This window comes from Eleutherodactylus coqui, chromosome 6 (assembly GCF_035609145.1).
Source record: "Eleutherodactylus coqui strain aEleCoq1 chromosome 6, aEleCoq1.hap1, whole genome shotgun sequence".
Taxonomy (NCBI): Eukaryota; Metazoa; Chordata; class Amphibia; order Anura; family Eleutherodactylidae; genus Eleutherodactylus; species Eleutherodactylus coqui.
The window spans coordinates 31,666,908-31,693,214 of record NC_089842.1 but is presented as its reverse complement, the minus strand read 5'-3'; the positions used below and the strand labels follow the sequence as shown (position 1 = coordinate 31,693,214).

Sequence of the window (26,307 nt, the reverse complement as noted above, 5' to 3'; positions counted from 1 at the left end):
ACTTACAAAATGGGTAAAATTAAATATCAGACCTACCATTATGTAAGTACAGAAGATTATCTTGTAACCGGGAATACTCCCAGATACGCCTACCTAATAAATAACCCGCAGCCTGCTGTATTCATGAATGCAACATGCAGCACGGATGGAGTAAATCAGCATGACTAGGAGCCAGAGCGTCCTTGTTATGGTGGTTCTGGATTGCTGCCATGCTGATAGTCTTTTTCACTGAGGCGGTATTTGTCTATATTTCAAACACTAAGCCCTTCACAGTTATAGACAACTTCAAGATTCAATCTTTATTAAACAAACGTTAAAATAGGGGCTAACATGGATAAACTCACATAAACTCATACATATGATCCTCAATAACTAAGAAGGCCCATCTAAGTCGAGTTATGAGGATTCCAAATGTATTTCAGCTCACCCTGTTGAAAAATTGATTCGAGAGCCCAAGTGGCATAGCAATGGACTTCCTCCGTCAGGACAATCAAATCAAAAAATTTTTTCAAAGTTTTGAGGGGAATGGAGGGAGACCTGAAGCAAATGATAAACAGGGGCCTAATTGACTTCTATTATAGCTATAAAACAATAGAGTCAATCTTTAATGACAGTGTGAGGGTATATGTATATATTGCCATATGTTTTTTTATGCTTTTATACCTGTATGCAAGTTCTATTCAATTCTAAAATGAGAAAAACTTAATACGTTGCCTTACATCAGATATTCCAAAGGCCTTGCAGGGTGAAGACAAAATGTATCTTGAACACCGCAAGGAAGAACCGGATACGAAGGCCGCGTGCTTGGCTGTTTTCCCAGAAGCCCCGTATCTAGATAACGATTGTTCAACTACGTATATGATTATCACTGTCTCAGGCAGAAATGCGGACTTTACATATATGGTTATGAGGTGAATTTGAGCCAATGAGACCATTACCTATTCCTAGTGATGTGACCAAAGGGTATAAGACCCCATGTAATCTGTAATAAAGCGCGCAGTCATGTCCCCGTGTGAGGAAGTATACCAGATCTCCGTGTGTGGTGTTTCTTCTTTACCGCCGGCAGTGGGGCATTGGGGTGGGCCTGATTGGTGCTGTACACAGAATTTCCCTGACAACAGTGCATGCAATGGCAACAACCATCCAACCAGGGTGGGCATAAAAGTGAAAAGCTATTTGCAAGGTTCAAGGTTAACGAAGCAATAACACAATTTTTTGGTTCAAGACCAACAGCAGGACAGGTTGGACACATTTCTCTGTTGATAGTAATAGTTCATCAGGAACCTTTCTAGCTATGTTTCTCCAAAGGAAAAATTTTTGAACCTTCTCCCCCTATGAAACTGAAATACAGAGCCTCTTATTCAACATAACAGTTGCCGGGTATACAATCTCCCTAGGTTCAGTTGAACATTCTGGGCTATGGGCTAAACACCAGTTGGGAGCATATTAAATGTGGTTCACTAGTGTTCCTACATGTCTAGGCAGCAGCAGCCTACTTTCAGTGCACCAGTATCGCAGCAGTTCGATATATTGATAGCTCAGGGTGTGCAACCCCACAGGTATTTTTATAAGTATCCCATGCTACAGAATATAAAAGAGTGCTGCCTCACAGCTCCCATGAGAGCAAGGGGTTAATAGGCAATGTCTGCTAGATAGTAGCCCTGAACCCAGCCCCCAGCTGTCTGTCCAGTTTCAGGGAGAGAGAGAAAACAAAAAACAGGTTGAGCCTCAGGCCTTGATGGTAGGCTAAAGGTGACATATTCAATGGCCCATACTTTCTCGGTGGGATCTGTGTTTACATCGGAGATGGATCCCATCTTGGATTTGTCAGGTCAGCTAAACGCGCTGACAATCAAGGTTGCTGAGCGTAAACAGTGGCATCTGACTTTGCGGCTCCAGGCAAGGAGATTAAGATTGAGCTACCTGACAGATTCTCTGGAAACAGGCAGGAATTAGTTTCCTTTAGAGAATCTTGCAGGCTTTTTTTAAGGTTACGTCCTGTTTCCACGGGTGAACAGTCATAGAGGGTGGGCATCATCGTTTCCAGGCTGCAGGGGGCTCCTCAGGCATGGGCTTTTTCCTTGCTTCCCTCCTCTCAGGTCTTATCCTCTGTAAATAGTTTTTTCTGTGCCCTAAATTTATCTATGATGATCCCGATAGGGTGTCCGTGGCAGAAGGAAAGATCAGAGGTTTGCATCAGGGAGACTCTCCTGTTGAGGATTTCTGTGCCAAATTCCGCTGTTGAGAGACAGATACTCAGCGGAATGACCCTGCATTGTGAAGCCGGTTTTTACTGTGGTCTGGCTAACAATATTAAAGACCTATTGGTTGCCTATCTGATGCCTCGCAGCCTTGATGAAGCCATGTTCTTGGTCATCAAAGCTGGCTGTCGGATTAGAGAAAGGCAAAGCATTAGTTGGCAACATCAGGAGGGGGCAGAAGTTGCAGTCTAAGTGGGCTTTTGAGGAAGGGCGGCACCTCTTAAAAGGGGCTTGGCCTAAGGTGACAGTTTATATGGACCACAAGATCCTGATCTATTTAAGAGTCAGCCAAAAGATTTAACTCACGACAGGCATGGTGGTCACTTTAGTATGGTTACATATTGTCCTGGCATTAAAAGTGTTAAGGCCGATGTGCTTTCCAAGAGCTTTGTCCCGGTGGTTTCAGATGTCCCCCTGTGTCCATTCTTTCTGAGGGGGTTGTAGTGTCAGCAGTTTCACCAGATTTGGAGGAACAGGTTCGTAAGGCACAGGATTTAGCCCTAGCAAGCCTTTTGCTGGGAAAGTGTTTTGTCACTGTTCATTTGAGGCTGCAGGTGCTGTCTGAAGTATATAGTTTCAAGTTGGCTGGTAACCCGAAAATTACTAACAAGAACTTTTTGGTGGCCGTCATTATGATGAGATGTTTTCAGTTTTGTCTCTTCTTGTGAGGTTTGTGCCAGAACAAAATTGCCTCGAGCTGCCCCTGCTGAGAGTTTGATGTCTTTGCCGATACCAGTGAGACCTTGCACTCATTTTTCAATGGTCTTTATTACAGATTTGCTGCTTTCTGAAGGTAATACTGTCATCTGGGTTGTGGTAGATCGTTTTAGCAAGATGTGTCATTTTGTGGCTCTTCCCAGTCTTACCAATGCTAAAACCTTGTCCAGATTGTGCATTACTCATATTGTGAGATTGCACGGCCTACCAGCAAATATTGTCTCCGATTATGAGGTCCAGTTTGTTTCCAGGTTCTGGTGTTTTGTTTGCTCTCAGTTGGGAATTCAGCTCTTTTTTTCCTCGGCATATCACCCAGAGACTAATGGACAAACTAAGAGATGTAACCAGAGTCTGGAACAATATTTGCTCTGTTATGTTTCAGAGAAGCAGGACGAATGGTCAGGTATTTGCCTTTGGCTGAACTTGCACTTAACAATAGATTGTTTGAATCTATAAGGGTATCGCCTTTCGTTTGTAGTTATGGCTTTCATCCATGTTTTGGTCCCTTTTCCAAGAGGGTGTCAGATGTGCCATAGGAAAAAGCGTTTTCCTCTAATATTGAGGCACTGTGGGAGGTTATTCAGAAGAACCTTCAGAGGACGGTTCAAAATTTCAAGCTGGTAGTGGATAATAGCCGTTCTAAGGGGACTAATTTCTTGGTGGGAGACTTGGTGTGCTTATCAACTAAGAACATAAAACTCAAACAACAGTCCTTCAAGTTAGACCTACGATTTATCGGCTCTTTCATAATCATTTAAAAAACTTTTATCCTGTATTGTTTCGTTTGAAGATTCCTAGTTCTATGAAAATATCTAATGTGTTTCACAAATATCTCTTAAAGAAGTTTGTTGATTCAGGAAATGCTTCATCTCCATCAGCCCCAGTTTTGGTGGATTATTCAATTTGAGATAAGTCGCATAGTGGACTCTCATCAAGTTAGGAGATTCTTACAGTATTTAGTACATTGGTGTGGTTATGCACTTGAGTAGAGGACATGGGTTCCAGCTGCTGATGTCCATGTGGAAAGGATTATGAAAAACTTTCTCAGACTAAATCCAAATCAACCTCTCCATCTCTTTCGATGCCACTTCTCTCCCCCCTCTCCCTCTCTCTCCATGCCATTTCTCTCCCCCTCTATCCCTTCATCTCTTTCCATGCTGTTTCTCTCTCTCTTTCTCTCTCTCCCCTTCTCTATTTCTCCCTCGCTCTCTATTCTGCTTCTCTCTCTCTTTCCTCTCCTCTCTTTCTCCTTTTTCCCTGCTTTTTCTCTCTCCCACTTACCCTCTCCATGCTGCTTCTCTCTCCCTCTTGCCCTCTCCATGCCGCTTCTCTCTCCCTCTTGCCCTCTCCATGCCGCTTCTCTCTCCCACTCCTCCCTCTCACAGTCTCTCTCTCTGAACCTCTGCTTCAACTGTTTTTTCTCCTTCAGCACTGACCCTTCATTTCAACTGTTCCTCTCCTTCAATGCTGACTCTCCACTTCAACTGTTCCTTATCTGTAGCTTCTTCCTCACTTAGCCCCTCCCCATGCAACTTTTCTCCCTCTCCCCCCCCCCCGCTCAATGCTGCTTCTCTCTCCCTTCCCTCCTCTCCATGCAGCTTCTCTCTCTCCATGTATTTTCTCTCTCCCTCTCCCCCTCTCTCCATGTCTTTACCCCTTCATCTCTCTCTTTCTCCATGCTGCTTCTCTCTCCCAATGTCTTTCTCTGCCCCCCTCTCCCTCTTTCTCCATGCCACTTCTCTCTCTCTTCTCCCTCTCCCACCTCTCTCCCTCTTCTCTTTCTCCTTCTCTCAACCTCTCACCCTCTCCATGCTTCTTTTCTCTCCCTTTTCCCCCCTCTCCCCTGCTCACCCTCTCTCTCTCCATGCTACTTCTCTCTCTTTTTTTTTCTCTCCATGCCGCTTCTCTCCATGATACTTCTCTCTCCCTCTCCCCCCTCCATCTCTCTCTATGCTGCTTCTCTATCACTCTCCACTCCTCTCTTACTCCCTCTTTCCATGCCACTTCTCTTTCCCACTCCCCTCTCTCAATACCACTTTCACAAATTATTGAATTATCAGTGGAAGGCCTTTTAGAAGAAATAATAAAATTAAAGAATAAAAAAACAATAAATACAGCAAAAGCGTTTATTTATGTATTAAAGATATTTGTCAGCCAAGGGTTATTAGAAACAAAAACCTGACAACATAAAGGAACCCTATAAAATATTCCATCCTGTAAACTTCTCTTCTTTCAGGATACTTTACAACTGTTAGAGAAACAATTTCAGCACTAGAAGACACACAATGGCTGGAGTCAGGACGACTTTATGGGCACTTATTGCACTACTAGTGCAGGTATATGTAGTTTTGATTGTTGATCCTCCAGCAGTATAGGACTGGCTACCAAGATCACAGTAGGACTTTGTTCCGCATCCTCGCATGGCTCCTGAGGCTGATCCTGCAAAGATACACAAATATTTCATATACCACAATATGAGGCCTCATAAATGAAGATGGTCAAACAAACACTGTCCTTAAAGACCATAACAACCGAGCAAAATACAACTTTTTCATAAATGATCCTGGAAATAAAAGCTTTGCTGCAATTGAACAGATTTTTTTCAGATTTATGTCTTCCAAAAATGAGGTTTATTTAGTATGTTTTCTACTCCACTTAAAAAACCCAATAAGCTTTAAGATGTTTGCATGTGAAAATGGAAAACTTTTTTCTTCAGTTGGCCATACTAGGAACAGCAAATGCTTTTACTGGCCCCTAAATGGGCAGTCGAGGACTATTTAGTTCACTAGTTTAGTGTTGGTATGAAATCTTATGTAGAGATCAATCATAGTCCAAGGTTCTCAATAAAGTGAAGTACAAAAATTAGTTATTGAAACCTTTTATTTCTATTGCCTCGAGAAGACACATATTCTCATCCGCTGTACATTGGATAGTATCTGAGGTGTAACACGAGGTAGATTTGGCAGAAGCGCAAGATGGGCAGATTACTCCATTGGGGTTATGGCCTTTTGTTGGAACTAGAAGAACAGGAGAAAGAAATAAAAAGATGACTTGCATTCATAGCACAAAAACCATAATGTATGAATCTATGAAGAAGCTTCATCATCCACCCTTCTAAGTGGTGAAGCGGTTGTCCGTCTGTTAGAGCCTTTAAAATATTATCCTCTATACAGTAGATAGAAGACAGTGATCTCTTATGCAATACACAGACACCAGTGGTTCTCTATAGCGAGATCAACTCAATACAAGCGGTCTCTGACCTACCAACAGAGAGATGTTTTACTAGATGAACCACCAGTGTTACCTATACATTCCCACTGGGCAATGATGGAAAGATGTTCTCCAGGGCAGAAGTCCCATTTAAATCAATCATTCACATCAATAATATACACTGAATGTCCCCTTTATTAGAGACTAGAGATGAGCCAGCACACTCGATAGGGCGAGTAGTGCCTTATTCAAGTACCTGCCCGCTCGTCTCTAAAGATTCGGCTGCCGGCGCGGGTGAGAGGTGAGTTGCGGCGGGGGGGGGGGGAGAGGGAGATTTCCCCTCCGTTCCTCCCCACCGCTCCCCGCCCCCTGGATCAGGCAGGTACTCGAATAAGGCACTACTCGCTTGAGTAGTTTGCCTTATCGAGTATGCTCGCTCATCTCTCTTAGAGACCCATCTAGTAATGCTTTGGACCTTCTTTGACCTTCTAAACCACAGAAATTTCTTACGATGTATATTCCACATGGCACCTAAATCATTCTACAGGAATATTGGCCAATGCAGACAGAAAGCTTCTTGGAGCTGTCACAAATTAGATAGAGGTACTGATGGGCTCTGAATAGCTGACAGGAAAGGTTCATCGATCCATGCTGTTTGCAGAAAATTCTGACCTCTCAGCATGGTGCAACAGAAATCTGGATTCATTTGACCAAATGATGTTTTTCCACTGCTCAGTGATACAATTTTCTACTCATATATGCCCTGGAGACTCACTTTTCTGTTTCTCTTAGACGGAATGGTACTGGAACTGCTCATCTGCTGTCATAATATATTTATGCTAAGGAACAGTGAGTTGCACATTTGTACAAGTTCGTTGGAGCACCAGTATTGTTTTTGGCTGCTCTTGACTATGCTGCACCTGTTCATTAGGATGATTCATGACATCCTCTTCTGGCCCATTTTAGCAATGAGTTGTTTTTGTTCACAGGAAGTATTTACCCAATCTCTTCATTCTCGGTATACTCAGCAACTGTGTTATACAAAAAAAAACACAAGGTTGGCAGTGAAATACTGTCACCTTGTGCTCCTAGGACCTATAGTTTTGTGGCTTTCCAGGAATACACTGCCACAGGTGTGGGATAATTGTGTTGGCTGGGTATAGATTTCTCCAGCAAGCCAATCACCACCGCACATAAATACCTGCCACTCGGGTAGAGGTTGCTGGTTTCCTCATTTTCCTCCCAGTACCCTTGTGCTTGTATTTATGCATGTTTGTCTGTAGGTGTGAATGTTCTGTGTGTCTGAGCAGGTAGCCAGACTTGAAGTGAACAGTCCTGTTCAGTGTGAATTGGTGTGAACAAAATGTGGTCTAAACAGTCCTGTTCTGTGTGGTGTGTATTCATTTGCATGTTGGTGTGAATGGTGTCCTGTGCTGCTTGGATCGTTTACCATCTAAAGCGAGCCAGGTCCTTAGGTTCCAGCATAGGGCCAATCTCTATTAGGACAATCACTCCGCTTGCATGCAAGACTCATGGGTAAGTTGTTTCGTGAGAGTAGGGACCCGCTAGACAATGAGGACCCTTGTCATGGGCTAGTGGACTTAAGTATATTGGCCAAAATATGAATACCTCATACCATAGCATTTCCATGTGCTTATGCGTGCAGGTATATCTGGTAAGTGTTTGGGGTGTTTGTCAGTCATTGTGCCATGTCTGCTAGCGAGTCCAGTTTGTGGTTCACTAGTTCACGTATGAAGGAGATGTGACCCTCGACTAGTCTAGCACCAATGACCAGGCCTTTTTAGAAGTCGCCTATGTCCCATTTGCACGGGACGACGCTTGTTTAAATGAGCGCACAAGTGACATCACCGCTAGTTGTTTGCGCTCATGCAGAATGTTTAGACAGGTAGATCATGGCTGAAAATTGCTACCTTCGTGCGCACTTTTCGTTAAGCGCTTCAGATTCCATGCAGTGATTTTTATGCAGGCGGAAACTGAGTGACAACAACTAAAAACAAACAGAGGATTCTGATATTGAGATAATTTGTCACTTGATTTTTTGCTGCACTCTGGGGTCCCATGTCTAATATCCATACAAGGACGCTCCAGTCGTGAGAGGGCTGAGGACTCTAATAAAGGAGCCATTCTGTGTGCATTAAATGTGATCCCAAAGCACAGGTGGTCCCAAGTAAAGGGATAAAGTTTATGGGGTCACTGTTTATTACAGGAAAGTAATTTTACTTATGATGTTACTTATGATATTATGATTTTCACATATTTTTAATTAGTCTGTCATTGTTTATATGTGCTGATAATAAAATTTGGTACTAATTTTGGTATTTTTCTTTCATATAGTTTAATTGTGCCTGCTTGTACATTTTTTTTAGCTAATAACCAGATTATGCTAATAACAGATTGACATGTCACCATTGTGGCCAGTGATTGGCTGCGGTGGTGACATGTCAAAATGAAGCTTGACTTCTGGAGTGGAGTAAACAGATGGGTGGGGAATGAACAAACCATTGGCATGGGAGCCGTGAGGGATACTGAAAGAAGAGTACAAAATTTTGGTCTATTGTAACTAACCGAATACTGTGCAGACCAGAGAGAAAGTGTGCCACATTACCGATGGCATCCGTAATTATACAGAATGGAAATTAAGCTCTGTTATTAAACTAGGAGCAGTAAAGTCTATGAAGAATCAACCAAATCTCATTTGTATGTAGAACAAGCAGAAATGGATGACTTACCAGTTGGAAGAGTAGGAGTACAGTTGTCAGTGCTGCAGCATGAAATGCCAAGCGCAAATCGTTCTTCTGTCATGGTCATGGAGCCACTGAAGTTGCATTCAGATGAAGGTGTGCATTTCCTGATCAGATGTTTAGCCCTCAATCCCTCTACAAATAGAAAGATCAAACATGTTTTTTTATTTTTAAAATACCACCCTTCTTTTGCCGGAGGCATCTGTGCATTTTGCACCTCCAGTATTCAGGACAACTTTCAGATTTTTGACATGTACAGCTAAAACCTAGATTTTTAAATAAAAAAATCATACCGACCCCCTGTACCTATATATATTCTGAGAGTAAACACCTGGTGCATTATCAAAATGCCACTCTTGTATATAGTACACAGGTGCCTTCATGCAATTTTGTGTCAAATTGTAATTTGTCATAAAAGATGCATTAACCCCTTCCAGCTCCAGGGCGTAAGTTTACGTCCTGACTGCCGGGTACTTCCCGCAACAGGGCATAAACTTACGTCCTGGGGATAGCGCGAGATCTAATTCCCTGTTAGATTACAGGACATAAGATGTAAGTAACCAGATGAGGAGGATAAATATGAAGATTCAAGACTTCTGCAGAGCAGCGCCAGTCCTCTAGAATGCACTACCTCAAACTATCCGGGCAATCCCCCGCACAAACTCTTCAGGCATGCTCTAAAAACACACCTATTCAGGAAGGCATAACATATCTCCTAAACCAACCGTGGTTTTGTTTCTGTTCCCCCTGTCTTGTAAGCACTGTGAAATATGTTGGCGCTATATGAATAAAGATTATTATTATGATTAAATTGAAACTGACAAAGGAGACTGAGACAGATAGTATTGAATAGAAATAACCAGAGAAGTTTGTTTCCTAATGGTATCTCTCCTCATATCTTCCCTAATCTTTTCCTGATACTGTCCCTAAGACCAGACACCCCTGTCCCTAGGTAGCCCTCAGCTATGCCTATCTGAAATGCTGTTCATGAAAGCAAGAGGGCACTAGGAACCAGGTAAGAAACCAAACAAGCAAGAAAAATATTAAACCAAGGGGAGACAGAATCAAACAGGGAATGAACAGACAAAAGGCCAAAAAACTAGGAACAAGATGGGTCTAGACAACCATAGGAACAAATCAACTGACTAGAACAAACCAGACTAAAACAAGGCACTAGAACTAAGCAAAGAATACTGAAAATAAATGCACTTTGTTACTGTGCAAAATTACATAGAATGCACTGTACTCATCGCAACTGTGACACGGCTCCTCAGCCATCCCATAGAAACCATTCAGAGAGTGCAGGCTTCTTCCCATTTGTCGTATGTTGCAGAGTTCGATACTTCTGTGACCTTGTCCGTTCTCTCGCCACCGGTCCTGTCACACAGGCTGCTGCCATGCGGGCAGGGGAGCCTCAGTCCTTGTCATCTCCCCTGGCCGCCTGGCTCCTCCAGGTTGTCTTGTTAATCTGGTTACCCCGGAGGTAAGATTTACGTTGGGAGCCCTACATATTGAGTCCTGCACATTTCTTGTGATGAGAGACTGGTCTGTGGACGTCATCTTAGGTCTACCCTGGCTACAGGAGCACAATCCTGTAGTTAATTGGGACACATTGGAACTGGTAGAGTGGGGGTCCCGCTGTGACAATCACCTGCGTCCGGTGGAGGTGAATATCTCCACCTGCGAGGCGATTGCCCTACCAGATTACCTCTCCGAGCTTTTGGACGTCTTCTCTAAGCACTTGTCTGAAGCCTTGCCCCTTATATGGAATGGGATTATAAAATTGATTTGGTTCTTGGGGCCAAACTCCCTAAAGGCCGCCTCTATAATGTTACCATTACAGACAGAGAGTCCATGAAAAACTATATCCAGGAAAGCTTGGCCAAGAGGCACATCTGTCCCTTAGAATCCCCAGTGGGTGGCGGGTTGTCCTTTGTCGAGGAAAAGGTTGGGGGTCTCCGGCCCTGTATTGTCTATAGAGATCTATAGATCTAAATAAGATCACGGTCAGAAACCAGTACGCTCTTCCACTCATACCCGACCTTTTCAACCAGGTTGCCGATGCCCAGTGGTTTTCTAAGCTTGACCTCAGGGATGCTTACAATCTCATTTGCATTCGGGAAGGGGATGAGTGGAAGACAGCTTTTAATATGCCTCCCTTTGGGTTATGTAACGCTCCAGCCATTTTTCAGGGGTACATGAATTCCGTGTTTCAGGATATCTTAGGGATGTTTGTCGTTGTATATCTAGATGACATTCTATATCATCACCCCGAGTGATATCCAGATAAATCCTGGGAAGGTGAAAGCCATCACAGCGTGGACCCGGCCAGGTACCTTGAAAGCTCTTCAACGCTTCCTCGGCTTTGCTAATTATTATCATAATTTCATTAAAAACGTCTCCGTGGTTGCTAAACCTTTAACGGATCTCACCAGAAAGGGAGCAGATGTGAGTACCTGGTCTTCTGACGCCCTTACTGCCTTTGATACCCTAAAGGTGGCTTTCTCTTCAGCGCCTGTCCTTGTGCAACCGGACCTTTCCTGCTCATTTGTGCTGGAGGTAGATGCCTCGGAGTTTGCTGTGGGAGCGGTACTGTCTCAAGGTCCCTCCACACTCGCGAACCTTAGACCATGTGCCTATTTTTCTAGAAAGTTCTCATCTACTGAACAGAACTACGATATAGGCAACCAGGAATTATTGGCTATTAAGTGGGCTTTTGAGGAGTGGAGGCATTTTTTGGAAGAAGCTCACCATCACATCACGGTGCTTACTGACCATAAGAATCTCATTTACTTAGACTCTGCAAAGAGGTTGAATTCCCGGCAGGCCCGCTTGTTCATTTCCCGTCTTAATTTCCTAGTTACTTACCGACCCGGCTCAAAAAACACTAAGCTGACGCTTTATCTAGGTGTTTTGGTATCCCAGAATTTACTGAGTCGGAGCCTGAAACCATCCTTCCCCCTGGGGTGGTCCTCGCTGCCATCTCCTCTGACCTCTCACCTCAGATTCCCGCTGCTCAGCAGTCTGCCCCTGAAAACCTTCCGGAAGGCAAACTATTTATTCCGTTACCGTTGAGGTTAAAAGTGTTGGAGGAGACGCATGCCTAGGTCCTTGCTGGTCACCTCGGTATCCGGGGTACTCTGGAACTACTTTCCAGAATGTATTGGTGGCCTCATATGGCTAGGGATGTGCAGGCATTTGTTACTTCTTGTCCGGTTTGCGCCAGGGGGAAGAGTGTCAGGACACGTCCTGAGGGGCCTCTTCTATCCTTGCCCATCCCATCCAGGCCTTGGTCACATCTGTCCATGGACTTGGACATTTGAAATTGAAGTTCCCGTCCCTGAAGCTGACTCCCTGATTTATTGGGCTATTTACCCTGCTCAGGTCATTAACCTGTGGCGTACAAATTGTAACAACCCGAATCTTGGAAAATTCATGATGTTTTTCATAAGAGTTTGTTAAAGAGATACGTGACCCCAGTTCTGCCTGCCCGGAACCCACCCTCTCCTACACTAGTACAGGGGGAACTGGAATACGAGTTAGAGAGATTGGTGGATTCCCGGCGAGTGAGGCGTGCTTTGCAATATTTGGTGCATTGGAGGGGTTTTGGCCCAGAGGACCGAACGTGGATTTCCGATAGGGATGTTCATGCACCACGTTTCCACAGGGCTTTTCCCCTCAAGCCCGCTCCGGGCTGTGGGGGTCTGGTGTCCCCCCGTAAAAGACAGGTACTTTCAGGACCGGCGGCTCGTGGGTCCATTCCACTGCCGCTGGTCCTGTCACACAGGCAGCTGCTGTGCGGTGCAGGGGACCCCCAGTCCTTGTCATCTCCCCTGGCCGCCGGGGTTGCTAGGGACGCATCGGGGGGCGCCCTGCGTCGCGTCCTCAGCTCCATGGCAACTCGACACTCAATTTCTTCTCCACCTCCAGCGGGGCTGGGGTCCCCAGCAGGGCTAGGTGTGCCCGGTGGCTGTCAGACTCCCCGCCCCAATCAGCTGCTGGGGCGGGAGCTCTGACAGGATTTAAACCTGTCTGTGTGTGCAAATGGTTGCCAGTGTTAGTTTGATCTTCCAGCTGCACTCGTGTATTGTTTGACTCCCTGTTGCGACCACAGCTTTCTGATTTTCTGCTTTCTGGACTTGACTTTGTGTTGCCTGACCCCTTTGTACCGCATACCCTCCTATTGCCGACCCAGATAGTCTGACCATTCTACTGTTTGTTTGTCTCCAGTGACTGTTTGTCATTCCCATGTCCCACTTCCCTAGTTAAGTATAGGGACTGTCGCCCAGTTGTTGCCCTGGGGTTTAGCCCAGGGGGGCAGGTAGGCAGGGACAGGGGTTGTGGATTTCTCAAGGACTCCCAGTATCCTGGACCCTGTCCTGACACAAGGTGTACTGGTGATTGATGTGGCAGAGAGAAATACCCCATCCATGATCCTGAGGATGAACATGCTCAGAAATTGTTTTGGAAAAATGCTGGAAGCTCTCCAGAGTCAAGTCTCCTCTGCTTCAAAAGCCCAACAGAAAGTGCTGAGGAAGACCATTAAGATTCTTCCCGCCCAACAGAAATTCGCAAACTCCAGGGAAAGAGTTGGAAGAGCAAGGATCAAAGATGTTAGACCCTTCATCATACCTCCTGGCACAGAGATGATTTTGTAGTCCCAGACCAGACCCAGTCTGCAAGGGGAAGACTACCAGGCTCTTATTGAATTCATATAAACTGAAGAGTACCCATTTTTTAGAGCGACCACAAGTTTGGCAACTGTCTCCATGGGTCAAGTGCCTGTTTAGAGTCCTCAACACAGGTGACACTGCCATCACTCTAAAGAAATATTGCAGTGTAGCTCAAGTGTCCTTGCTCCAGCCAGAGTATGTCCTAGACTCTGACACTTCTACAATCATCCCAGCAGGTGAAAAAGGCATCTTCTTCCACTGAAGCACCCTGGTGGTCTAACCTTCGTGTGGGCACTCCTAACCCCCCCCCCCCAAGAAACAACAAGGAGTACAGGATGTAGCTTGCTAAAACCACACAGCCTTCAGCAAGCATGTCACTGACTTCAGTCAAGTGAAGCCCATCTCTCATACTATCTCCACGAATTGCCATCCTCCCATCAAAGACATATATCAACCCCTGACCCCTTCTTCGTACCACACAGTGAAATGGATGATTCAAGACATGAAAGATACTAATGTGATCAGGGATAACTAAAGTCCATGGGTGGCTTCCTTAGTGTTATTTAAGAAAAATGAGACTTATAGAATGATGTTTGGACCATAAGAATTTTGAAACCTCTCTACTGTACTTAGATGATGTCATCATCTTCTCCAAAACTTACAATGAACATCTGAAATATTTGGAGGAGGTGTTCAAGATCCTGTTCAAGCACGGGTTGAAAGACAGGCAAGTTACCTGCAGCTCTAGCCCTGGGAATACAACTCACAGATGAAGTTAACTCTTTCCCAACCACTGATTTCCATCAACTGAAACTTCAAGAATCCCAGAAAATTGTTAATACCTGCATGAAGGAAGTTCCTCGGAAGCAGCAAAGTGACTTTGACAAAAAATGCTAAAGCTATCCCGTTAAACGTTAATGATCAAGTCTGGCTAAAGAAACATCCACCGCCTGGAAAATTAGACTCTATATGGGAGCTACTGCATTACACCATTCTGTCCAAACCCTCTGCTGATAAAGAAGTATATTATATTGGGCATAAGAATCGGCAGCCGAATCTCATCAATCGGGATAGACTTAAACTTTGTTCTTTGCAACCCCCACCTCCAAAAGACTTTGACAGTGAACCCGATGTGGCCAATCCACAACTTGACCTTACTTTGGATACAGACAATCCAGTCCCTTCAGTGACGTGTCTTAAAAACGCACCTCTTTAAAGAAGCATATTAAATCTCCTGAACAAATCATCAACCTCACTAACTACTATTAATTCCTACATGTAGTTGTTGTATTGTCTGTGCTCCCCTCTGCCTCAAAAGCACTGCGGAATAAGTTGGCGCTCTACAAATAAAGATGATTTTTATTGTTATTATTCAGTCTTTGACTCTGATGATCCAATGACCTGGTATCTAATACCCAGCTTTATTGTACCACTTCACCAGTCTGTCCCATTTGCTTCAAGCATGCCACAGCCCATCCACAGAGTTCCAGAAAATCGTCCAAACTTCAGCAATTCCGAAGAAAAATTCAGCCTCAGACAAATACCTGTCTGCTACAGAGACTAAAGGTCACACTACCATGTTTAAATTATTGTGAATACCCATTCCAGTTTAGGTAACGTTCCTAAGCTTTACACCCCAAGAGACTACTTGACGATAACATTTCTAAAATTTGTACCACAAGAGACTGCTTGGAGAAGTTTTTCAGTTTAATTGTTGATTATCCTTTTTGCTTGCTCGTTGTCTTAACTAATTATCTCTTTCTGGATGCTTCATCAGCAGCATTCATGGACACAGTCATTTCAGTTGTGATTCATAACTTGACTCATTTTCACTCCTTTCCAGTTTGTACAGCAGACAGTTTGTTTATTATGTTTATTGTTTTTTATCCGGAAAATGTAATTGTGTAACTTAGCTTTTGGGGAGAAGTAACATGTATAGACCCCATATCAATTTGAGGTCTAAGGTTCCACCTTAGCTTAACCCTTTCCAATCCACTGTCTGACCTCTGAAGACATTATGAATTAAGGCTGTACAGCTCTGATGTTGGAAGACGTTCATCAGGGCTCTCTTACTGTATTTTGCCAGCTGCTCTGCTGTCGGAGCCTATCCAATGTGTCACCTCATGCAGTACTGGCTTTAGCCAGCATATAGCGTCGTTGTATAATGACAGAAAAAGAGTAAGGCCCCTTGGAAAACCAGGATAGAAATTGGATTGGAAAGGGTAATCTATTGTCTTGGGAAAAATGAGAAAATAAAAAATGTATCCAGTATAGCGCTTCACGGGATGAAGGATGAGTAGAATATATCTTTCTACACCATAAGATGAAGCTTTATTGCAACGCGTTTCAACCCTATAAATAGTCTTTTTCAAGCATACAAAAGTACAATATACAGCCGTTTATATAATAAAAAGAAATAACTTACTATTAGCAGTCATTGCTGTTCTTGTGGACGCCACCATGTTGTGGGCGGGGTCTTAGCGTCAGCGTGATGACGTCAGCATGTGTTAATCGTTCAGTAAAACTGAAGTTAAAAACATATGTATATGTGACATCATCACGCTGACACTAAGACCCCGCCCACAACATGGCGGCGTCCAGGAGAACAGCAATGACTGCTAATTGTAAGTTATTTCTTTTTATTATATAAACGGCTGTATATTGTACTTTTGTATGCTTGAAAAAGACCCTTTATAGGGTTGAAACGCGTTGCAATAAAGCTTCATCTTATGGTGTAGAAAGATATATTCTACTCATCCTTCATCCCGTGAAGCGCTATACTGGATACATTTTTTATTTTCTCAATTTTATTTACTGGGCTCCCTAGTCTTAGGGACCCCAGATATCCAAGCAGCTCTCCGGACAGGATAAGGGAAGGAGGACCGTCCAATCGTTTTATCTACACGCTATCCCGGATTTGGAGGTACTAGTGAGTTTACCCATCCCAGGGTTACTCACTCAGTACCGGGTAAGTCATTTTTTCCGCATTTATTGACCACATTCTCATTTAACACTAGAGGAGCGCTACTTCTGATCCCGACATTATTTTCATTTTCTTGGGAAAAATGAATTAATTCATTCTTTAATATCAAGCTGCCTGATTAAACTGTCAACCTGAACCGACCGTCAGACTCGTAGAGGAAACATCAAGGACAGCTACTATTTTAGTAAGGGAGAATCTGTAGTGAACTGCAGTGTGACACAACAGTAAAAATACATAATTGCAACTCAAGAGCAACTGTTCTAACTACAGCCCATTTAGTAAAGGGTAGTGATGCTGGATTTTGCTTATTAAGAAGATGAGGTCAGATTTGGGAACCAAATAGTTAATTTAACTTGATCATTTCACTGTAAAACAATGGCTGAAGGACCTGGGGAAAACACTCTGTATGTAGCAGACAGGACTGTCAGATGATCTGACCCAGCAGAAGAAAGAAGCTCCCTGATTGGGGGGGGGGGGGGGAGAGCTAATCGCAGCCAAGCTCAAACAAGTTAACTGAGTGGAGTTGGCTGGAAATTTCCTGTTCCCTGATCTGTGGCACAGTAGATAATAATAAAAGTGTTGAGAGGGGGAAACAAGAGGGTCAATGTGGAGAGAGAGTGAAACAGAGAGGCAGAAGGAGGGGTGAGGAGAATGTCAGCAGCCAGGTGAAGCCGTCTCATTGGCTTTTCCCCTGTCCTGTAACTAGAAAAGCTTACTTACAACTTTAAGAAACCACTTGCACAGCTAATCACCCACTCTGCTGAGAGAAGCTCCGCTTGTCTTCAATACCTGAAATCCTTCCAAGCTGTGGCTTCCATCCCTGCTTCCACCAAACAGTCAATACAGACACAAAATTGCAAGCTGCAGAGATCAGACATCTTCCAGACTGTCCTACTGAGTTAGTACTGGAAAATTATAGCTCGTGTTTCAGGATGGCAACTGCTGGTAGTCGGGTTGATAGGGGTTTTGCTTTCCGTCCTAGTCAGTTTCTCTATAGCTTTCCCTTACTTCGGGTGCTGCCTCCCTTTGGGCTTGTTTATCATTGTATGAAGGTTTAAACTGTGTACATGCAAGTTCTACTGTTTATTATTCTTGCAGACTGCCATGTTTAACATTAACTGGTGTGCCTTCAGTTTACTCACATGTGTATGTTAGTCTTATTCTCTACCAAGATCTTTTAATTGAGGCAATTGCGCCTAATTCTATTGGTTGTCTTTATCCTGTGGTCTACCTTCAAAATTACATAGAGCGCGCTGCACTCATCACCACCATGACTCGACTCCTAAGCCACCCCTTAGAAACCACTCAGAGATTGCAGACTTCCTCCTTCTTGTCGCACATTGCATATTGACAAGGTTCTCCAGCCTTTAGTGAGTTTAGGTCACTTAGGAACAGTCTGGGGAGTGGTTAGCCAGGTTTAGCAAGAGAAGATAGCCTGGAATTGGTAGAATAGGCCCTTATACAAGTTGAGTTAGAGTGACAGTATAAATAGGAGGAGTGCGCTGAGCGACAGTCAGTCTAGGGCTGATTCTGGTCTATGGCAGAGTCGAGAAGAGTCAAGAGACAACATCTAGGATCAGCCAGTGTGGAGGGAAGGAGAAAATAGCTAAAGTGTGAGTACTCATTAACAAGAATTGTTAGTAAAGTCAGAAGAGGAGTGAGAGAGGAGAGAAAAAGGAATTCCAAGCCAAGGATGGAGGAGTCAGCCAGTCATAGGCACAGCCAGGGAGAAAAGGTGAAAGAAAAAACAAAGTCTATAGATGATGTTTATTTGTACCAATCTCCGGAAAAACATTCATAATTAATCAATGTCTGCAATTGTAACTGTTGATTCTAAAATCATATTATGCAAAGTGTTTGAAGCACGTCAATCTGCAATCCAATCTCTTCTCACTGAAAATAAATTTGGTTATGGTTTATGTTACAACCTGAATACTGGAGTCCCTTCCCACCAACATAAGATCTGCACTGAAGTACCACACCACATGCTCCCATGGTAAAGAGTTTCTACCCTTATTTTTGTTCAGTTGTCCACTTTTTGTAACTTATTTTTCACCACTGTACCCTGTCTGACTCCGCAGGTAGCACCAAATAAGAGCTGCTAAATTTACCATTGTGCAACGCACGAGCCAGGCAACATTCTTCCATAGGAGAGGAGCAGCCATGCCACTGTGACTAACATCAGCGTGATCTGTAGTTTGCATTGGTATCAATTTAGAGTACATAGGATTTTTTAATAACTTTTAATTATATTTTTTTCTTGGAGACAAAGTGACAAAAAAGGCACAATTTTTGATGGCGTTAACCATGTAGTATATGATATTTTAATTACTTACTGGAAGAAGGATTTTCTAACTTCATATTTTTTATTTTTTCCTGCTCTTGTTACTGATCAAGCCAGATATCCAGTCTTGTCCAAAACGAGAAACAGGAAGTGCAATAGAAGCATGGTGCTCCCATTGATTTCAGTGGGAGTGAAGCCAGCGCCCCCACGTCCCCCCCCCCCCCCATTTGCTACTGACAACGTCTGGCCTATCCAGAAGATGGATTCAACTAAAGAAGCTCTTTCACTGTTGGGTGTTCGCTATATAATTGTAACCATTATCATTTCCTTCTGCGTGTTTGTAATTATGTCACTTTCAATCAGTCTGTCAGGCACTGCAATTGTTCAATTGTTTTTGTCTTCAGATCAGTATCTTAACCTATGTGCCAATGATGGACATCATTTTCGGCTATATGGTGCGCTGAGCTCCCGTCCCCTTTCCACCCCTCATCACTATTTGCAATAGGAGGGGGGAGGAGCAAAGTCTGGGACTTAGCTCCGCCCTGTCCCGCCCCCTCCCATTGCAAATAGTGGCAGGGTGTGGGAGCTCAGAGCACTGCTCCCGGCTCTTCCAGCCTCCTCCCCCTGCACAGAGGGACACTGTATATTGGATGGGCGTGAAAACCCAGCTGATATACGTTTGTCTGAAGCTGCCCTTATGATGTATATATTCTAACTCTTCTTTTTTTTCAGTATTTTTAGCGTGACTATCCTGTCATATCTATTGCTAACGGCATGCTTCATTTTTATTTTCATGTTTCTGCTGTCTTCTCTTTTATTGTTTATTTACGTTTCATTCCTTGCTTCACTAGATTGTAGTTTAGTACTTGACAAAGGAGCATACGGGCTCGAAACGCGTTGCACTCTGTCTTGTATACGTTTAATAAACTATTATTTATTTCATCTATAAGTTTCCAATTTTGTCCTCAAGTTCTGGTACCTCTCATAGCAAGCCGGTCTACACTTTACCTTGCCTTGGGGCTGTAATATAGTTTGGGACACTCTGGGCGCAGCGGTTTTCTCCTCTACTTTCAGATAAATAAATAAGAGTTATGAAGGGGCTAGGAAAAAACGAAAATGGTAAAAAAAAAAAAGGCTGAGTTCTTAAGGGGTTAATTCCAGCGATAAAAAGATATATATTTTAAGTGGGAAAAAGTGAAAGAAAAGCTATATCAATTTGGTAATGGCATAATTGTAGTGACCCACAGAAGTATTATTTATACTCCATGATCAATGCCGTTAAAAATAAAAAGTATGTCGAAATTGCAGATTTTGTTATCATATTCTCTAGCAAAAATGGAATAAACAGCAAATACAATGTTATATGTTCCCAAAAATTGGATAAATAAAGACTAGAGTTCATCCAGCAAAAGGCAAGCCCTCATAGAGTTCTGTCAACGAAAAAATAAAAATGCTATGGCTCTTGGAATGCGGCGACAGAAAGGCAAAAAATGTTTTCTTTTTCTATATAAAAATAGCAAATCATAAAAAAAACCTGTATAAACTTGTTTTTGCCGAAATCGTGCCGACCAGAGAATAATGCTATATCTTTATGTATTTTGCACACTGAAGGCCTTAAAAATGAAATTTCATTTTTTCCCCAATTCCCCCTAAACATGGAATAAAGGTTATACAATACATTAAATACAACTTGTGGCTATATCAGAGGAGAATTTAAAAAGTTCTGGCTCTAGGAATCCAACGATGAAAAGAATTGAAAAATTAGCTGGTCATTAAGGGGCAAACAGGCTTCATCACTAAGGGGTTAAGTGCTTTTAATTGATGTGTTGGCACAATAAAGTATTTTCTCTATAATTTGTATTTTCTGTTTATAATTACGGATAACCTACAGAATAACAAGATAACTACTCCAGTTTTGAAAAACTAGAAAGTACTTAGTGTCCATATATGTATATAGTGAGAGATTTGTAGACTAAGAAGCTCTATTAAAAGTTCTATATAAAATTCGTCATTCCAGTGTGTGAAATTTTACTCTGGTCACCAAGACCCAAAATAGCCCTGGTCATGAAAGCGTTAGTCATATAACTCACCGCCAAGATCTGTATATTCAGACCCACACATAAATCCATCCGGACAAGTTATGCTGCTGCCTGAGCATGTCATGGATGTAGATGCACACTTCGTACACGAGATAGCAGAACCTAGAGAGATGTCACACAGCACACAGTCAGCACATTAATCACTTATTACACTCTTGTTTTCTGCTGCAAAGTAACTGAGATCAGCGGCATCGGAGACAGAAGTCTAAAAGCTCATTTCCCAGTAGGAACAGGAGGAGAGGTAACATCTGTCACACAGACTTATACTGCTATAGTGGAAGTATTCATATGTCTTATTACCGCCACAATTCCTGCTATTTATTATTTTCTATCATTATTAATGGCACATGCACACGGATATTTCTGGAAGATTTTCAGATCCAAAAATCAGTCCGAAAATGGGACAGGAACAGCGTCCATTCATTTGAATGTGTATATGCAGCATGTCCTAATATTGTCTGATTTTCAGATGAGAATATTATTGTCCCAGACATCAGACAGCACAAGGACGGGATGTCTGATCAGAGTTGTGCTAGAGAATCTTAGCCACAACTTTTTAATGCCCGTGTGCGTGTACCCTAAGGGTGTAGTTACACTTCCATTTATCAGTTGTAATTCCATCTTTGTTTCATTTTTTGGAGCAGAGATACAGAATAAAAATGGGAATAAACATTTGTTTTTTCTCCATTGTTTTCAAGGGGTTTTCAAAAAATACGTAAGGCTTTCAGTTTTCTTCCTTTCTATTAGTTCATATTGTGCCATTTGTTCCATTGAAACACGGAAACCTAATAGAGTAGAAGCGGACTAAAAACTTTCAGTTTTCTTTCTGCTTTTTTTCTTTAAATGCATTGAAAACACTGAGGAAAAACAAACATGCTTGTTTCAAATTTAATTACATTACTCCAAAAAAGGAACAGAGGTGGAATTATGACCCGCAGCACTAATGGGAGTGTGATTGAGAAATCCACAGAAATAGAGCAAATACAAAGGCAAATAATTCAACCTACTTGTTGCTGTAAGAGCCGAGAAGAGGCTCAGAAATCCAATCAGAGAAATCATCGTTCAGCATAGATTTTCTCGAGAAATGAAAACCTTGGGTGAACCTCCTGATTTATCTGTTTTTTTTCGGGGTGGGACACAGGAAGAGCTTAGTAGTTTCAAAGAAATGAAAACTTGCCCACTGGTATAGGAAAGTTACAAGTTATCTCCCATCATGCCGTTATCTTGATAATAAAGAATGTATCTCCAGTAAATCTTATACTGGTTCTCTATTATACAAATAAAAACTAAGAGACATCTAAAAACCCCTTTACACAGAACGACCTGTCTGGCGTAGATGCCCAACAGGTTGTCGCAGCCATAATTGTTCCTGGGCTATTACATAGTAACGATCATCACCCAGTGAATAGAAGCAGAGCTGGCTGGGGGTGGCTCTGGCCAGCCAGAAGGAATGACTGCCTTTTTATACAGGCCAATCCGTCATTCAGTTTTCTGCATGCATAAACAATGAACAAGAAGCGAACAAATTTTCATTCAGTCGGGGCATGCATTTATACTGAATGATCATCATTAAAATTCCTACTGGATGTGGGAATCTGAACGATTTATCAGCCCTTATAAAAGGGATCTTCACCTGGAGCAGGACACAGGAGTCCAGAGGAAAACTCAGCAGTCAGGAGGGGACAGAATCAAGTAATGCTGTGTAAGTACTATGCACAGAATGACTGACATCTTACCAGCACTGGATAGAAGCCCCAGATCAGTAGTCAGGATAGCCAGGAATTGTTATCGGGAAGGAAATGAGGTGCATAATGCAGTCAAATGGAAAGCCAGAGGTCAGCAATGGGAGGCCTCGGTTTGCAGTACAGAGGCATCAGGCGGGTAACGTGGTCAGAGAGGAAGCCAGAAGTCAGTATCAGGAGGTATTGCAGAAATAGTGGAGAAGCTGGTAACATGGAGCTGGATTAAACTGTGCTGTCAAGAATATTAATCATGTGCTGATACAGAGGCAGGGCCAGGCTTTTATAGGATGTCTAATCAAGAACTCAATGGAGCTAGGACATGGGCTGGGTTAACAGAATCTGGGAAGAAGGCAACAGGTATGCAGGGGAACTATCCAAAGAGCTGATGGCTCAATAAGAAGGGCTACTGTTCAAGATGTCCCAGCGGCTGGCATTCCCTGGTACCTTCAGTGGAAATCCACTGTGAGCCAAGGTGCAAGTATGTTTTCTTCTGGCTCCCACGAGTTTTCCTCTGGCCCATATTTCTTCCACTGCACAACGTACTGCAGTTTTCCGTGGTATGTTCAGGAGTCCAAAATCCTTTCAATAACGTAGTCATGCCCTTGGACCTTCACAGGAGTGGGAGGCAGTTGCTGTCTGCTGGAAAGGCCTCAGTAGGGACACATAGAAAACTGGGTGGATTTTCAGGCTACCCGGGAACTTCAAGTAGAAAGCCATCTGGTCGACCCTCTCTGTAATTGGAAAAGGTCCAATAAACCTTTGCCCAAATTTGGTGGAAGGTAAGTGGGTTTTCAGATTTCAGTTGGATAACCATACCTTCTCTCCAACCCAGAAAAGGGGAGCCGCTTGACGATGTCAGTCTGCCACTTCTTTGTGGCCTCCTGAGCTTCCCAGAAGGCCTCCTTTAATTACTTATAAGTATCTGCCAATGCTGCCAATTTGTGGTTGACCATCGGGATAGGAGTGTTGGCAGGAAGGCTAGGGATGAAAACGGGATGCCTTCTGTAGTTGCATAGAATGAGCTATGGGTGGTAGAACTATGTTAGGCATTGTTATACATGAACTCCGCTGTTGGTAGATAATCCACCCAGTCATTCTGAAGATGGGAGGTGAAGCAGCGGAGATACTGCTCCAGGGTCTGGTTAGTTCTCTCGGCCTGGCAGTTGGACTAAGTATGAAAGGATAGATTCACAGGGCCATGCAAAAGTGTTTCCAGAACTTCGAGAAAACTGAATTCCTCTGTCCGAGATGATATCATCAAGAATTCCATGTAGTCAAAAAACTTCCCGGGTCATCAACTGTGTGCTTGGCAGTAGGAATCTTATTTATGGGGATGAAGTGAGCCATCTGTCATTCCACAACAACCAAGATGGTAGTCATTCCTTTCTAGGGGGGGCAGGTCAACTATAAAGTATATCAATATAGATCCCTATGGCATGGATGGAAAACCCAGAGGTCGAGCTTGTGTTGTCTTGTTCTGAGCACATACCTCACAAGAGGTTACATATCTCTTCAAATTCTTCCAGCAGTGAGGCCACCAGAAGGAACAAAGCAGGAGTTTCAAATTCCTTGTGACCTCAATGTGACTGGTCAGCTTGAAAATGTGGACCAGTTTGAGGACTTAAGAGTCGACCAGCCTTGGGATCATAAAGTTGGTGTTCTTGCCTCCAAAGTCCACTGTTGAAAGAGAGTTTCACGTTTATAGAAGAATGACTTAGAAAAGGCCAGAGGCTCCTCGTTCCCAACATCATAGTTTTTATCCTTGGGTGATAAGATGTTGGATAGAAATGCACAAGCATGCAGTTGCATCTTATCTCTGATTCATTGTAATAGGATAGCTCCCACAGCGGAGGCGGAAGCATCCACCTCCACGAAATAAGGCAATTGTGGTCTTGGGTGGATCAGTACCAGTGCTGTAGTAAACAGAGTCTTAAGTTACTACAAAGAATTTTGTGCCTCCGGGGATCAGAAAAACATGTGCTTTCTTTGTTAGGAAGGTGATGGGAAAGATGACTTTTGAGAAGTCCTTGATAAATCTTTTGTAGATAGGCTACTGCTTGGAGTACAGGAGGTTTACGGTTCGAGTCCTGACAATGGTACTGTGTGACAGCTGAGTCCTGAGAGATGAAGAAAGAAGATGGTTACTGCCAGCTGGGTGAAGGGCTGGTGATAGAGCATAGTGCAGGGCAATACATTTCTTATGCCTCCCAACACAGCAGGACAGCTCTAAAATCCCCATACTGTTCTGTGGATTTCAAGATGGTTGGAAGGCATGGCTTTACTCAAATTATGCCACGAGGTTTTCTGCTATGACAAATGCATGCTCTTAATTGTCCCTCAATGAGTATTACGTTGCTATATGGATCTGATTTACCTCTTGTCATTGATATATCTAACCACTCTATGTACAAGATGTATATATTATGTGTGATACACAGTATATGTGTGTATTTGTTTTGTTTTTTGAACAATAATTTTTTATTAGGAGATTTTTAAGAGATACAAGGCAAAATGTATGCAGTGACATACAAGTTAATAATCTCAGTTTCATGACTTAAATGGTTAAAATTAGAGATGAGCGAGCATACTCGTCTGAGCTTGATGCTCGTTCGAGTATTAGGGTGTTCGAGATGCTCGTTACTCGAGAGGAGCACCACGCAGTACTCGAGTCAATTCCATTTCCTTCCCTGCATGTTTAGAGCCATTTTCTGGCCCATAGACATGCAGGGAAGGCATTACCACTTCCTCCTGTGACGTTCCAGCCCTATCCCACCCCCCTGCAGTGAGTGGCTGGTGAGATCAAGTGACAGCCGAGTACTTAAAGCGGTCCCGCCCGCGGCTCGCCTCAGACACAGGCTGGCAGAGATTAGGGAAGGTGCTGTTGCTCATTCAGGAATAGTGTTAGCGTCTTCAAGAACCCCAACGATCCTTCTTAGGGCCACATCTGACCATGTGCATTACTGTTGTGGCTGGCTGGGACCAGTAGTGCACAATTTTATTTTTTTTTCATCTCCAGCTGTGCAGGCCATTTCAGCTATAGCATTCTCAGTCTGCAGTCTATTATACAAAGTATAGGGAAAGTGCTGCTGCTGACATAGGGAAAGTGTTAGCAGAGGTCCTGTCTTCAAGAACCCCAACGGTCCTTCTTAAGGCTACATCTGACCGTGTGCATTTTACTTGGGGCCTGCTGGGAGTAGTAGTACTAGTAGTGCTTCCATTTTTGTATAACGCAGCTAGGCCTGTTTGCAGCCATTCAGTAATAGTTTTTTCTGGCTGCATTGCCGTACTATACCGCTCTCATTGTGAAATTGCACTCTAATTATTCTTAGCCTGCTGCGAACTACCTCATTTATACCGTTCTCTGTCCGCAGTGAATTAGACGCAGACTGCTGGGGCAACAGCCACTTCTAAAGGGAATGTTATATACACTATACAGTCTGTATCCTTTGTGTAAAAACCCCAAAGCTCCTTCTTAGGGCTACATCTGACCGTGTGCACTTTACTTGGGGCCTGGTGGGAGTAGTAGTACTAGTAGTGCTTCGATTTTTGTGTAACGCAGCTAGGCCTGTTTGCAGT

The 26,307-nt window shown here is 43.3% G+C and overlaps 1 protein-coding gene across 1 annotated transcript; it reads right to left on the bottom strand.

Annotated features, from left to right (window-relative positions):
* Window positions 1–5,148: 5,148 nt before the first annotated feature.
* On the bottom strand, window positions 5,149–22,051 carry LOC136572033 (phospholipase A2 inhibitor and Ly6/PLAUR domain-containing protein-like). The gene is made up of 5 exons (XM_066572652.1): window positions 21,997–22,051; window positions 20,981–21,091; window positions 8,939–9,085; window positions 5,855–5,995; window positions 5,149–5,417 (listed from the first exon to the last, which is right to left on the bottom strand). The coding sequence occupies exons 1-5, from the start codon at window positions 22,046–22,048 to the stop codon at window positions 5,230–5,232; spliced, it is 639 nt and encodes a 212-aa protein (XP_066428749.1). The 5' UTR covers window positions 22,049–22,051; the 3' UTR covers window positions 5,149–5,229.
* Between the last annotated feature and the right edge of the window lie 4,256 nt (window positions 22,052–26,307).

What these genes read in the sequence shown, in the direction of transcription:
- LOC136572033 (XM_066572652.1), bottom strand. Translation starts at nt 22,048, where the DNA reads ATGATTTCTCTGATTGGATTTCTGAGCCTCTTCTCGGCTCTTACAGCA. An exon ending in CTCGGCTCTTACAGCAACAA is followed by an intron (nt 21,092 to 21,996) that starts GTAGGTTGAATT and finishes ACATCTCTCTAG; the next exon opens with GTTCTGCTATCTCGTGTACG. An exon ending in TGAATATACAGATCTTGGCG is followed by an intron (nt 9,086 to 20,980) that starts GTGAGTTATATG and finishes TTCTATTTGTAG; the next exon opens with AGGGATTGAGGGCTAAACAT.